At 46.3% G+C, this 16,041-nt stretch overlaps 1 protein-coding gene across 6 annotated transcripts in view; it reads left to right on the forward strand.

Moving 5' to 3' along the window:
• IMPDH1 (inosine monophosphate dehydrogenase 1) overlaps positions 1-13,799 on the forward strand; it is a 102,876-nt gene extending 89,077 nt beyond the window's left edge. For all 6 annotated transcript variants that reach the window (XM_073579249.1, XM_073579247.1, XM_073579246.1 and 3 more), the window contains one exon: positions 12,811-13,799. In XM_073579249.1, the coding sequence (XP_073435350.1) occupies positions 12,811-12,902 (92 nt within the window). In that variant the 3' untranslated portion in view covers positions 12,903-13,799. The remainder of the gene's footprint in view (positions 1-12,810) is intronic.
• The last annotated feature ends 2,242 nt before the right edge of the window (positions 13,800-16,041 follow it).

The following is a 16,041-nucleotide window of genomic DNA, read 5'->3' on the forward strand; positions in this document are numbered from 1 at the left end:
CCTCGCACGACGTCAGTCCCCCAGCCCAGGGCCGAGCCGCACGTGCCCAAGGTGGGAAGCAGATCCAGTTTCGGAAGCAAGCCCTAGCGAGGAGTCCGACTTCCGTGATTCAGATCAGGAGGAAGAAGGCAAGATCCCGGGGGATATACAGGACCAGGGCAGGAAGTACCTGTTCAGACTGGAGGACATGGACGAATTGGTCCAAGCAGTCAGACATACTATGCAAATGGAGGAAATCCCTAAACCGCAGTCCAGACAGGACTTCATGTTTGCAGTACTGGTGGCTCAGAGACAGGTCGTGTTCCCCGTAAGTGAGCACATCAAGACGATGGTCCAGGAGGAGTGGAAAGAGGCAGAACGTCGGTTGATACTCTCCCGAGACTTTAAGAATAGACTGCCTTTTGATCCCGAGGAAACACGGGCATGGGACGAAGTCCCTAAAATAGACGTTCCAGTAGGCAAGGTTACCAAGAAGACAGCCATCCCTTTTGAGGACTTGTCAAGTCTCCGAGACCCGATGGATAGGAAGGCGGACGTCTTGTTAAAAGGAACATGGGAGACGTCGGCGGCTCTTTTTAGGGCCAACAGGTCTGTTTTTGTGGATGGGGCAGTTGGAGGAGCTCCTAACCGACAAGACCCCTAGATCAGAGATCCTAGCATCACTTCCCCTTATGAAATCGGCCACGGCGTTCCTATCGGATACGTCTGCGGAGTCAGTGAGGTTTGCAGCCAGAAACGGCTCCCTCTCTAATGCAGCCCGAAGAGCAATCTGGCTTAAATCCTGGTCGGGAGATAACGCCTCTAAAACAAAGCTATGCTATACCCCCTTCTCGGGCCTGAGGGTATTTGGTCCAGCCCTAGATAACATTCTAGAGCAAGTGTCCTATAAAAATAAAGGGTTCCCAGAGGAAAAACCCAAGCGGCCCCAGTCCTTTCGGAGAGGCTCATTCTCTAGGAGACAGACGGACTTCAGGGGTCAGGCTAGGTCCAGTAGAGGCTCCTATAGGAGCTTCTACAGCCAAGGTTGGAGGAACAAGGGTTCCCTGTTCACATCAACATCCAGATCTAGGAGGCAATGACGCCATAGGTATTGGGGGGAGACTGCGCCACTTCACAGCAAACTGGTCCCGAATCACCCACAATCAGTGGGTCCTCAGAACCATCGCGGAGGGCTACAGTGTAGAGCTCTACTCTCCTCCCCCCGACAGATATGTTGCCCCCACCGTTGTCCTGGCGGACTCCGCAATGTGGACGGATCTTCAGGACATGGTCAACTCAAAAGTTATAGTACCAGTTCCCCCGACGGAAAGAGGAAGAGGGCATTACTCTTCCCTGTTCTCGATCGCAAAACCACTAAATGCCTGGGTCAGGTACAAGAGATTCCGGATGGAATCCATCCGATCCGCAATACCCCTAATAGACAGGGATGCAGTTATGTGCACCCTAGACCTAAAGAAGGCATACTTTCAGGTCCCTATCCATCCCTCATCCCAGAGGCTACTAAGGTTTGCGGTCAGTTTACCAGCCCGGACCTGCCACTTCCAGTTTCAGTGACTTCCATTTGGGTTAGCTTCAGCTCCCAGAATCTTTAAAAAGCTGGTGGTGGAGATGGTGGCCTACCTGAGGGATCAAGGTATCGTGATCATTCCATATCTAGACGACTTCCTACTGGTGGCAAGGTCAGAAGAAGCGCTCATTCGAGACAGAAACAGAGCAATGACCGTAATGGAGTCCCTTGGCTGGGTGATCAGTTGGATGAAGTCGGACCTCAGGCCAGAGATAAAGAAAGTATTCCTCGTAGTCCTTCTAGACTCGGCCAGCAGAATATCCCGGCTACCCGAGAGGAAGCAGAAAACTATTCGGGCCAGGGTCGGAGACCTGTTGGAGCGGCAAGGCTCCATAAGAGAGGCAATGGAAGTTTTGGGCCTCATGAAGGCCTGCATCCCATGTGTCCGATGGGCGCAGTTCCACTCGAGATCATTACAGAGGGAGATCCTCGCAAAGTGGAACAGAAGTCAGACGTCGCTCGACAAACCCCTATGGCTGCCAGAACGGGTGAAAGAGTCCTTACGGTGGTGGACACAGCCCAGAAACCTTCAGGTGGACGTACTATGGATAACCTCTCCATACGTGATAGTCGCCACAGACGCCAGTACGTGGGGATGGGGAGCCCACATAGAAGGGAAGATCTTCCAGGGAAGATGGCCAGTAGACATCAGGACCAGATCCTCCAATTTCAGAGAGCTCTACGCGGTCTGGGAAGCGCTGCGGCAAAACCAGGCGGTACTAAGGAATCGTCACGTTCGCATATTATCCGACAATGTAACGGCAGTGGCATTCCTGAAGCACCAGGGAAGGCCCAGACATCAACCACTGCAGGCCCTGGTGGGAAGAATACGCTTGGACAGAACGAACAGTCCGATCAGTAACCGCAGTGCACTTAGAAGGTTCCCAGAACGAAGTAGCAGACTACTTGAGCAGACAACAGATCCACCCGACAGAGTGGGAACTGAATGGGGAAATCTTCAACCATCTCTGTCAGCGTTGGGGGACCCCCAGTATAGATCTATTCGCACGCCGAAAGAACGCAAAGGTTCCCAGATTCTACTCCTTGAATCCGGCGGACCATCCGGAGGCCGTAGACGCCCTGAGCCAGACTTGGGGAGAACACCTCTCTTATGCGTTCCCACCACTGGCTCTCATACCGGCAGTGCTCAGGAAGATACGCGAGGAACACGCAAGAGTGATGTTGATCGTCCCATACTGGCCGAGGAGAAGCTAGTTTTCCCTGCTAGGAGCCATGGCAGTAGGAAATCCAGTCGAACTACCCCTGTGGAAGGACATCATTCACCAGGGCCCGATCCACCACCCGAACCAAGCAAGACTCCACCTATCGACTTGGATCCTGAGAGGGACATCCTGAAGGCAAAGGGGTTGTCGGATCAGGTCATATCCACCCTACAGGCCAGTAGGAAGCCGGTGACATCCACAATCTATCGAAAGATATGGAAAAGATTCTGTCTGGAGGGTGGCAGGTCTGATCTCGTGGCAGGCACCCCTGACCTCCCTAGCATACTAAACTTTTGCAGTCAGGGTTTAATAAAGGCCTTAAGCCCAGCACTCTAAAAGTCCAGATTTCGGCCTTGAGTGCCTTCTTCGATTACCAGTTAGCTTCCCATTCCTGGGTAATAAGATTCATAAGAGCCACGCAGCGCCTGTGCCCCACGATTAGGCAGCTCACCCCGCCTTGGGACCTGGGCCTGGTACTCAGGTTTCTCTGTACAGACCCCTATGCCCCCAGTGAGAAAATAACAATCTCTTTTCTTACTCGTAAGACTGCCTTCCTGGTAGCCATTACTACGGCCAAAAGAATAGGGGACATCCAGGCCCTGTCCACTAAGGACCCATATCTCCAGATAAGAGATAAAAATATAAACCAGGAGATAGTGTTACCATCTTTCTGCGATAATCCCCGTAATAAAAAGGAAGAGCGTCTTCACTCACTGGATGTGAGGAGCGCAGTCATAGACTATCTTAAGGCCACCAATAGTTGGAGCATTGACCCAAATCTGTTCATCCTTTTTGGGGGTAAAAATAAGGGGGAAAAAAGTCTCTAAGGCGTCCATCGCACGATGGATTACCTCAGTAATCTCTGACGCCTACCAAGCCGAAGGCGCCAGTCCGCCAAATTCCGTAAAGGCCCACTCTACGAGGGCAGTATCGGCCTCATGGGCCGAACGGACGGGGGCTTCGGCCGATCAAATCTGTAGAGCAGCAACCTGGGCCAATCTTAATACATTCTGTAAGCACTATAAGCTTGATGTGTTATCTGGTCAACAGACCGCATTTGGGAGAAAAGTTCTCCAGGCGGTAATCCCACCCTGAGGAGGTGCTTTGGTACTCTCCATTGTGCTGTCAGGTGGACGTCCTGGAAAATAGGTATTAGACCTACCGGTAATGATGTTTCCAGGAGTCCATCCTGACAGCACGGGTAGTTCCCTCCCTATTTATGTTATCTTATGATTATTTCTTGTCAGATGCAGTAATATGATTGTTTCATTAAAGTGTAACTTGCATCATCCACGTTGTGGTACTTGTTAAATCACTGAGGCAGGGGGGTGGGACATGACCTTTTAACCTCTCATGTGCTTTTCCTGTCCCTTTAAGGAGGAGGGGGACGTCCTCCATGGTGGTGTCAGGATGGACTCCTGGAAACATCATTACCGGTAGGTCTAATACCTATTTTCTCCTACGCCTCATTGGGGGACACAGACAGTGGGGTGTTATGCTGCTTGCCACTAGGAGGACACTAAACACAGAAAAAAGTTAACTCCTCCTCTGCAGTATACACCCTCTCGCTAGCTGGGAATTCCCCAGTTCTTGCTTAGTGTCTGTAGGAGGCACTTGGGTCTGTCTTCAGACCCCACCGTTTTGATTTTTATATTTGAATTTTCTGTTAATTTTTATTTTTTAATTAACGGAGTGAAGGGAGCGACGGTTCCCTTCTACAGCCCGCTCTCCCCCGAACCAACAACAGGCAAGCACATGGAGTATACCTCCCCGTACACTTTATTGCGACGACTGGGGCTGATTCTTCTGGCGATGGTTCCTTTACGGTCCCGGTACCCCTCGTGGATACGAGGGTGAGCGCACGGAGAAGATTTGACCAGCGCTTTGATGCCCTGAACCAGCCCCATAGCTCTCTGTCCCCCTGCCCATAGGGTGGACCGATTGAGCAATACCCTGTATCAACCTCTCCGGCTCTGCTACATCGCCGGGAGCTTGTTTACCTCAGGATCTGAGATGGGATGAAACCTGCAGGCTTCTAGACAACGAAGACGGAGCGAGCACCGGATTGGAGATATGGGGTCGGGTCCTGGTCCCTGGGAGAAGCGCTGACCGAGTCTCAGCGGCGGCATACCGGTGCCCCGTCGCGGCCTCCTGCTCCCCCCTTCACCCGGTGCTCGCTGCGAGTAGGCCCAAAAATTTAGTCCCCGGCTTTTCGGCCTCCTAGGCCGCAATTTACATAGCGCCGCCCACGTCTTTGGCGCCTCTCGCTCTGTACGAGAGGCGCCCTGCTAGTCTTGGGGGCCATGTCCTTAACCCCTTCTCTGCTCCTCGGGCTCTGATGGCTGCGGGGGGTGCGTGCACGGATGGACAACACCTGGTGACACTACAGGGCCACCGATATTCCTCCCAGGGACACAGCGTCAGGACTGCGGGTAAGCAGCATCTGCTCTCAGAAAAGCTTAACCCCTTCGCTGCACATTCCCTGCAGCTGCAGCCCAGGCTCTGCTTGTAACCCTTTCATGGGCACTATGTTTCAGTCTGAGCAAACAAAAAAGGGGGATAATAAGAAGCGCACCGCATTCTTTGCCGCTGGTACCTATTGCAAGACTGCCTTGCCCAGTACCCAGACTAATCCGCTATGCACGGATTGCGACCCAGCTTGTGCTAAACGCCATCCGGTGCAAGGTGTTCCCTGCGTTTAGTCCCCCTGAGTGGGCTGCGTCCTTGTCACGGTCTGTGGAGTCACTGACCAAGGAATAGACTCCTCCGGGAACCCTCTTTAAGTCAGAACGCGTCTTTACCGCCCGAGGAGGACTTTGGCGACGGCCGGGAACCGTCCGCCAACAGGGGCCATGCTCGTTCAAGCCATCCGGAGTTGAAGGACATTGTCTAGAAACGTAGGAACCGACCACATAAGCGATTCACAGGACAAAAGCCTATCGAGGCTAAATACCCTTTTACGCCAGATCTAATGAAGGATTGGCAGTCCCCCTCGGTGGATCCTCCTGTATTGTACCTTGCTCCTAAAACGCTTCGATCTGTTTCTGAGGGCTCTTCAGTCAGACACCCCTCCTATTGTCAAATTGGCTACCTCGCCAGTTCAGTTTTTGGAGCTTCAGGAGCAGCTTTTTTCCCATCTTTCGCGGTGACTTGAGTGGCTAAGGCAATGGCCACTTGGGCAGAAGTCTTAATTACTGCCTTCCAAGGTAGCAATTCTCCAGAGACAACCAGTGTTGCCAAGCAGATAATTCACGCAGGGGATTTTGGAGTAGACACCTCTTTAGATGCCGCTAATTGCGCTGCTAAGGCAATCGCTAATGCAATCTCCATCAGAAGAGCCCTATGGCTACGTGACTGGCAGGCAGATTCTACCTCCAGAGACATCTCTGCAGTATCAAACTGGTCTCCTGTTTGGACAAGAAACTAGACCAGCTCATTTCTGACACTTCCGGGGGGGAAGAGTAGGTTTCTTCTCCAAAAAGGGGCTGCTGACTCGTTTTTCGACCTTTTTCAGGAAGCAGATCCCATAGATCCTCTTCTCAATGTCTTGTTGTGGTATCCGGCAGACACCGACAAAGTAGGCGGCCATCTGCTGTCATTCAGTCACAGCCTTCCTTCGGGCCGTTCATGCACCGCAAAGGGACAGTCATCCTTCCGGTCCATCAAGAGGAATGGTTCAGCGCTTTTTTATTCAAACCTTTCTTTGTGGTTCCAATGTAGGAAGGAACGATGCGGTCCATACTGGACCTCAAGCTGTTAAATCAGTTTGTCAAAGTACTGTGATTCCGAATAGAATTCCTCCGATCGGTGTCGCCTCCATGCAAAAGGGAGAGTCCCTATCATCCAGCAGTTCCTGCGTTTTGCAATTCGAGAACACTTCTAGTTCGTTGCCTTGCCCTTCGGTCTCGCCACCTCCCCCAGGGTCTATACCAAGGCCATAGCGGCTGTCATGGCCATTCTCCACGCTCGGGGAGTGGTGGTACTGCCGTATCTGGACAACCTGCTGATCAAGGGTCCATCCCTTCCAGCCTGCGAGAAATCCATGGATATCACAGTAAATACACTTTCTCACCTGGATTGGAAGATAAACTTCGAAAAGTCTTCCCCAACACCGGTCCAGCAGATTTCCTTTTTGGAATTGATCTTGGACTCTTCCCGTGGGTTGGTCATTCTCACTCCAGAAAAGGCCCAAGCCTTACAACAGGCAGCGCGGACTCTTTCCCGACCGGTTTCTCACTCCATACGTTTTCAGCATGGTAGTTCTCGGAAACGTGTGGCAGCGATTAGAGCGGTCCCATTCGCAGTTTCATTTCCGCCCTTTGCAACATGTGTTGCTGTTAACTTGGGACAAGAACCCGTTCTTCCTGGACCGCCGGTTCCTTCTGTCCCTGCGGGTCAGACGAACCCTCAAACGGGGGACACTGAAATCCTCCCTGAGTTAAGGGAAGTTCTTGACCATCGACGCCAGTCTTCTAGGCTTGTGTGCGGTTTTTTCTTCGTCACCACACGGCACAGGGTCGTTGGTTAATTCGATAGTCACGTCTCCCCATCAACATCTTGGACATTAAAGCTATCAAATTGGCTCTACTGAGTTTCCACCATCTCCTCGCAGGTCACCTCATCAGGATCCAATCCGACAATGCCACGGCTGTGGCGTATATAAACTGTCAGGGGGTACTCGGAGCAGGATGGACGTGCATGAAGTGAGTCACATCCTCCATTGGGCCGAGACCAACCATTCGCCCATCTCGGCATTCCACTCCCCGGGTGTGGACAATTGGGCGATGTTTTTTCTGTGTCGCCAAGGCCTTGCCTCAGGAGAGTGGTCTCTTCATCCGCAAGTTTTTTTCAGCAGATCTGCCATTGCTGGGGGACTCCGGATGTGGATCATATGGCCTAAAGACTAAACAGGGTTCCTCGATTCATTACCCAATCGCACCATCCGAGTGGACACCCTAGTTCTGCCGTGGCAGCAGTTCCGGCTGCCGTGCATTCTTCCCTTGCTCCCGAGGGTCATCAAGAAAATTAGAGCAGAGGGAATACCAGTGATCCTAGTCGCGCCAGATTGGTCGTGCTGGCCATGGTGTGCAGAACTAGTACAACTAGTCGCCGGCGTTCCCTGGCGACTTCCAGATCCTATAGATCTACTCACGGGAGAAAAAACAGCCTTTGCTAAAAAACCAGGATTCAACGGCCACGCCGTCAAAGACAGGGCCCTGGAGTTCTGGTGGTAAATCTGGCCCTGTCTTTGAAGGCGTTGCCGTTGAATCCTGGTTTTTAGCACAGGCTGTTTTTTCTCCCGATGTGATCTCCACCATGATTAATGTTAGGAAGTCTGTGTCCATGCGCACTTATCACCGCACCTGGAGAATCTTCTTCTTGTGGTGCAAGAACCATGGTCAATCCCCACTGGTGTTTTCTATTCTTTCCATATTGGAATTCCTACAATCCAGATTAACGTCAGGTCTCGCGCTTAGCTTGCTCAAGGGCCAGATTTCAGCCTTGTCAGTGCTATTCCAATGCAAAATTGCCACCAGACTTCAGATGAAGACATTCATTTAGAGAGTCTCCCAGGTGGCACCTCTATATTTTAAGGGACATTTGAATCATGGGACTTTAACTTGGTTCTCGGAGCCTTACAGGAGGCTTTTTTCGAACCACTGCAGGATGTACCACTAGCTATTCTCTCTTGGAAGGTGGTCTTTCTAGCATCAATTACACAAGATTCTGAATTGGCAGCCCTGTCCTGCCGTCCTCCGTTCCTGAATTTTCATCAGGACAAGGCAGCTCTCAGGACGCCCCGTCTTTCCTGCCAAAAGGTCGGGTCGTCTTTTCATCTAAGTGAAAAAATTGTTTGGCCTTCCTTCTGTCCGGCTCCAGTCCATTGCATTGAGAGGGCCTTCCACCACACCCTCGATGTGGTCAGGGCTCTGAGACTGTACACCTCGCGGACGGCTCCCTTTCACAAGTTAGATGCCCTGTTCGTACTTTCACAGGGGCATAGGAAGGGTCTAGCCGCTTCAAAAACCATGCTAGCCAGGTGGATTTGCTTGGCTATTCAGGAATCCTACCATGTCCAGGACACAGCTGTCCCAGCAGGGATTCATGCGCATTCTAATCGCTCAGTGGGTGCCTCTTGGGCCATTCGGCACCAGGCGTCGGCAGAACAGGTCTTCAACGCTGCGACTTAGTCCAGCCTGCATACCTTTACAAAACATTACCAAATTCATGCTCAGGCCTCTGCGGATGCAGCTCTTGACGGACGCATCCTGCAATCGGCAGTACCACAGTGTTAAGCCAGTGGTACATGGGGTATAAGCAGTTGTATGCTGCCCACCCAGGGACTGCTTTAGGACGTCCCACTGTCTGTGTCCCCCACTGAGGCGTAGGAGAAATGGGGATTTTTGTGTACTCACCGTAAAATCCTTTTCTCTGAGCCAGTCATTGGGGGACACAGCACCCAGCCTGTTAAGCCTATTGGCTCACTGTAGCATTTTTAGGTTTTGACAGAGTTATGATTAATGTCATTCGTTTAATGCTTCTACTGCTTTTTTCACCGAACTGGGGAATTCCCAGCCAGCGAGAGGGTGTATACTGCAGGGGAGCAGTTAACTTTTTCTGTGTTTACTTGGTGTCCTCCTAGTGGCAAGCATCATAACACCCCACTGTCTGTGTCCCCCAATGATTGGCTCCGAGAAAAGGATTTTACGGTGAGTACACAAATACCTATTTTCCTAATAAATAACTGCAATACTAATACTAAATTGTTAGAACAGCTGAGGGGGCATATCAAAAAAGTTTTATTAATGAATATTGCATAAATACAATGTGTACAATACAAGGTAGGGAGAGGAATGACTAAATCAAATTTATAGGGAGAAAAATGGAGATTAAATCCACAGTGAGGATCAATGAACCCCTATAAGGAGAGGCAAATACAAGCCCCTAAAAACTACTACTAATTGGCAATAATAGTTGTATAAAGCATAGATAACGCGACTAAAGGGCATAAAAGTACGGTAAGTCATAATATACAGCATGATATTAACATGGAAACTATATACTATAGCATAATTATGCATAATGCACATTAAAAGGCAAATATAGTCAAAAATGAAAGCGAAGAAGACAAACGCTCTAGTCTATAATGGTATCGGTCCACATTGAGATATATGTACAGGAGAGATTTGGGTGCAATCATTAAGTGTGATACATACCTTGAGACATGGTAGATAAAGCCAAAAGGAGGACAGAAAGGGGCACATGGCCACCTCGACGCGTGTTTCACAGTGCTGGGCTTAGTCAAGATATTATTAAAATTGCAGTTGTTTGCTAGGAAAAATCAGTTTTGATTTGAACTGAATGCCAGGTTTTGAACCCCAACTTATCTGATTTTTGATTAACTACTTAATGGACAAGTATTAATTTGTGCTTCTGGTCCATGCATTTTTTCATTGTGACATTCCAGGAGCCATCACTTTTTTTTCCTCTTTGATATAACCTAAGGTAAATGGGGGACAAAAACAATTCGGCTATATTTTTAAATTTTAAGCTTTTCATTTGCTGCATAAATAGCGTTAACTTTTATCCTGTGGGTCAGCACAATTATGTCAAGCCAAATGTAGTTTTGTCTTTTTTATATACTATGATGGAAAAAAAGGATTGTATTTGTGTCCTCATCTTATGAGTCATCGTAACATAATTCTGTCAACTGTGCTGTAGGAGACCTTTTTTGCGTGTCAAGATGTAGTTTTTATTGGTCTCATTTAATAGCAGATGCAATGATATAAAAAAAAAAAAAAACTAATTCTGGAATTTTTATTTGTTTAGAAAGCATTCAGTACAATACTTGCTCATTATTTTTTTTCTGAAGGTTGATAAGCTGACTGTTCAACGTTATTTTTCACTTTTTTTTTTTTTTTTTTTTTTCATGCTTTCATTTTGCTAAAAAGACTTTGTTTTTTTTAGTTACCATTTTTCTGAGACCTATAGCGTTTATTTTTCCTCAGTCACGTGAGGGTTTATTTTTTGCGAGACAAGCTGCCGTACTCACTGATACCATTTTGGGGTACATACAACTTTTGATCACTTTTTCTTTATTCCTCAACAGAAATAAGAAGGAATAAACAAATGTAAATAGCATTTCCACACGACTTCCTGGCTTTTTACAGCCTCCTGGAAAGTGGCATGTTCGTTAGGAAGTCAAAAGCCAGTGCTGAGACTTTAGGGCTGTGTGCAAACATTTGGTACTTGAAGCAGACTTTCCAGCTACTATTAACCGCAATGTTGGCATCAATAATGCGGTGTAAAATGGCATGTTTTGAGTGCATTTTTACATGTTTTGTTTTTTTCTATTTATTTTGAATGGGTGAAAAACACTGAAAGAATTGACATGCTGCTGCTTTGAAAAAAAAAAAAACGCTTGGAAGTTAAGTTTCCAGTTTTTAATGGGGTTTTTGATGTGTATTTTAACTGTGCAAAAACAAAATGCAGCGTCTTAGAGTTCCAGGAAAGTGTGTGGAATTTATTGAAATCTCGTGCCACTGTGCCCCCCCCTTCCCCCAGGCAGTGTGACCGCATGTTGAAATCTGCATCATATTAATTTCTCTTGCATGTACTGGGCTTTATGGGCAGATTTTTCCCATAAAATTGCATTAGGTGTGGAAAATCTGCAGGTAATGTATATGCGTTTTTAGCGCATTTCCGCCTGACATGTACAATAACAAAAGCAGATGGCACTCCTCTCTTCCAGCACTGGCTCTCAGCCACTGCTCTGGTTCCAGCAGCTCACATCACCACTGCAGTCAATCAATGAGCTCAGTCTACAACGATGTTTGATCTGCCTGTGTTTTTACATGAGTGGCAGTGTTCAAGGTCCACATCTCTAAAACTGGAAAACCACTTTAACTTGGTAGATAAGTAAAATTGCACTGCATCATGAATCCATGAATGTTTCTGGATGTGCATGTTTGTTGATATGCAAGTGCTGGTAATATATGGTAAGATGAGGGCACCTGTCAGCACGTTTTTAGATCCCAATGTAATGACATTGCAGTAAAGTACCTGTAATGATTACGTCCATACCTTTATGTTCTAAATTCCTGTCTTGTCATTAGTGTTGAGCAAACGTGCTGGGATAAGGCGTTATCTGAGCATGCTTGGGTGCTAACCGAGTGTCTTCAACATGCTTGAAAAATATGTTCAAGTCCCTGCGGCTGTATGTCTCGACAGCTGTTCGACATCCGCAATAGCCATGAAACATGCGGGCACGCAAACATATTTTTCGAGCATGCTGAAGACTCGGTTAGCACCTGAGCATACTTGGATAACACCTTATCCCAGCACGTTCGCTCGTCACTATTCATAATCCATCAGTGAACTCTTATAAAAAATGAAATCACAAGTGTAGGGGCTTACACTTACAGCTCTCCAGTCGGTCACCGTCTTTCTCCTTCCAGTGCTGGCCTCCTGACAATGATTGACAGCTCACTCCTCTCTGTGCCCTGCTCCCCCAGCTGACATGTTGCGCAGTCATTCTAGGTGCAGCGCATATGCAGTAACACCCTGATGACAGTTCAAGTGCTGTACTCCATCTATGCACTACTCTCAGGAATGAGGGTGTCTGTGCGAGATCTCGGGCAGGGGAGCAGGTTACAGAAGAGGTACGGTACTTATCAGTCACTGGGAGGAGAGAGAGAGCGGCCAGACAGCTGTAAGTGCAGGCCAAGCTCCTGTCCTGGCAAGCGCATTTTCAAAAGAATTTGCTGGATTACAATACAACAGAGACAGACTTATTTACTGACTTAATATAAAGGTATGAAAGTAATCCTCACCGGTACTTTACTGTGATGTTAGTCCGGGTCTAAAATCCTGCTGACAGGTTTTGCTTGTTGTTTTTGTTTTTTTCATTTCTTTTGAAGAAGGGGATGAAGGAGTTTTGGTCCTTTATACATATTTTAATATGTTCTATATTTTGCTATTTATTTTTACAAGTCTTCTTATTTTTTCCTTCCTCTTTAGTTACGAGAAGCGGCTATACTGAAACTGGGAAACGTAGCTATCGCCAGTCTACTCCCAACATACCCACTCCGGTCCCAACCAATCCCACGTGATGCATTGAAGAGTTCCCTCTGTATTCTCCAAGTTCCTTGCCTTTTCCCTTCTCCGTATTATGCAGGAAATCCAAATGACCAATGTTTACCTACTCACTACGTGGCGTGGTATTTGCACTAAGGACACCATTCTATGGCTGTGCGAGAGACTTTTTTTTTTTTTTTTTTTTTTTTTTTTTTTTTTTTTTTTTTTAAGTGGAACACCAAACTACTGCCATGCTGATATATACTAGATGTTACCATAATTATCAATGCTAATAGTTTTGTTACATTTGCAGCACTCTTCTCCCACATTAATGACCATTGGTGTTGCTCCCTTTTCTGAAGGCATGAAGAGCTACAATGCTATTGAAAGGTTGCGATAAGGAGGTCACAATTAAAGTTTTCTCATACTCCTAATAATGTGAAATTTTGAAGTAGTACAATACAATTATGCTGACAAACTACTGGGCATCTGATGTTCTGGCTTTAGATTGCAGGATTGGCACAACCATCCAGTTTACAATGTGTGCAGCAGAGCTAAGGAAGAGAATGCCACATCATGCACCAGTGGTGGTGACATCTATCCCTTAAACATTCATGCTTTTATTTTCGTTACCTGTCGTTATTTTAGACTTGTACAGCAGGGACTGTACATAGATCAGCTGTAAGATTCACTTTACACTTCCTTGGTCATCTTGGAAGGTGTTATAGAAGAATGCTACAAGATAGAGATGAACTATTTTCAGGATGACCTTTTAGAAAGAATTATTGTTTCATACGTATTTTGTATTCTGTTTTTCTTCACATTGCAGTTCCTTACATCTTGTGAACTATGAGCAATATATCTATTATATATTTATTACCATGTCATTAAGCTGATGAACATCAAGCAATAAATCTGAGCTTCGCCCGCTAGTGTGTTCTGATATACTGTAATTCCTCAGTTAAGTGTTTTTTTTTGTTAAAGATCTACATAATTACACCGGTATACCTATAAATTTGTTACGGATGTTAAACTTTTTGGATTGTTTCCTAACATTTAATTCCAGGGGCACTAACGAAGCATTCCATCTATCTAGTATCTATATATTGCAGCACAGACCATTATCTTATAATGTAGAGGTTTTTGTGTATGCCTGTTTTAATTGATGTCTATATCTGGATTTTCTACCATCTTGATGACTTCTTCGCCTTCGGATATTGCTAGTGCAGACTATGTTTCATATGATGCCACTCTCATCATATGGCTTTTGCGTCTAATTGTTACCAGCGATGGGATCAGTGGCATAGATCTGCTGTCCCCCATATGATTTATACAGAGTCAGCATATTCTTTGTGATGCAGCTTCAGACTTTCGCCCACCATTCCTCGGCCCTGTTTTTAAAGCAGGATTAAAATGTCAGATTTATGAAACTGCCTATTTAACAGAAAAAGTAACTAATCACAGGACAGGTTACATTTTTTAACAGAATACAAAATGAAAGCCACTAAATATCTGTAGCTGCATTGACGGACATACATACAGAAGGAAATGAAGATGAAGCTGGGTGAGCTGTGGATGACTGAGAGTGGTCAGGATGGATTCACTCGGTGATATTATCCTCTAAATCACAGGAAGTCAGAGACTGACATCCTGTCATCACATTAGTGTATGTGCTGGAGTTGTTGATAGACTGCAGGTCACGTGACAACTTCTTATAATGAAGAGGTGGCAAATGTATAGACTTAACTGAAGTGGGATGAAATAAAATACACAACTAGAATATAGATACTGGGTAAGCATTGCGTTTCCAAGAAGAGAAAAAAAGGACTGCTTCTTTAAAGGGAATCGGTCAGCAGGGTTTTTGCTATATATCTGAGGATAGCGTGAGGTATGAGTTAAAACACTGAATTCAATGATGTGTCACAAATCTGGCTGTGTGGTGGTGTTTACTTAGACTGAAGGATTTATCACCAGGACCTTATTGCTGTGACTAGCTGGCTCTTGTCCAACTCCACCCTTTTCTGTGATAAGCAGCTCACTGTCTATAGACATTGTACACCTTGAGCCTGGTGTAGGCGGGGTTACCTTTCTCAGCTCTGCTGCATTGATAAATTTAAGAACACTGATAGTGCCAGAACTTCTGCACCTAGTAATCTAAGTGATATATTATTGGACTCAGGGTCTCTTTGTCTACAGGAGGGGGGTGCGCAACTCCACTCCTTAAGAGCCACCAACAGTGCATGTTTTCAGGATTTGCTTAGTATTGCACAGGTGATAATTCCAACACCTTGTGCAATGCTAAGGAAATCCTGAAAATGATCACTATTGGTGGCTCCCTGGTGTACATCATGCTGCTTTCAGAAGAGGTAGCAAAAACCTGTCTGCAAATTCCTTTTAATTATATTGGCCCTTGATGTGGCCTAACTGACTAACACATTTACTCATCAAAAGAATATCTACAAATAACAGTGCTGATAAGAAACCTGATCTTACAAACTAAACATACCGTAGGTTCTGCTGTGCTGGTATATGATGACTGTCGTGTCATACTCAAGTTTATAGTTAATATAAAATTTGTGTATATAGCAAATGCTATTCCTATTAAAAGAACAGTGTAAATATCGCACAAATCAAAAGTTAAGAGCATTTCCTTTTTATTTATTTTCCAGCTAAAATCTTTAAAATATATCTTGAACAGTTCTGTTAGAGACCTAAATAATGTCATGACTCAGCAAAATAAAATTTGTATACAAATAAACTATATGCTGTAGGGTATAGAAGAAAACACAAGGAACCCCTGGCTGCTGTTGGAAACAAATGACTGCTTGTAAGTAGAAGTAAGGTACTTTTATTCAGCACCATACAGGAGCCTTCATCATGTGAACTGAGGCACAGATAAAAATGAGAAGGATATGACGTCATTGGGCAAAAGTCATGAATAATTTGTTCTTCCAATGGATGATGCATGTGCCCCTCTTCTGACTCCTGCCGGCTGTCCTGGAAACGTCCTCATCACCATAGCAGCCCTCCTACATGTAGGTACAATACACTTGTTACATCACCCTCATCAGGTGTTTGGTATGATAACATCACGTGTAACATCAAGATAACAATTTGTTCAAATGGGATGGGAAGGAGACAATGTATTAATGTTTGTTTCTCCAAAATAGGAGA

The sequence above is a fragment of the Dendrobates tinctorius genome, unplaced genomic scaffold, assembly GCF_039654945.1.
Source record: "Dendrobates tinctorius isolate UK_male_01 unplaced genomic scaffold, ASM3965494v1 ptg000062l, whole genome shotgun sequence".
Taxonomy (NCBI): Eukaryota; Metazoa; Chordata; class Amphibia; order Anura; family Dendrobatidae; genus Dendrobates; species Dendrobates tinctorius.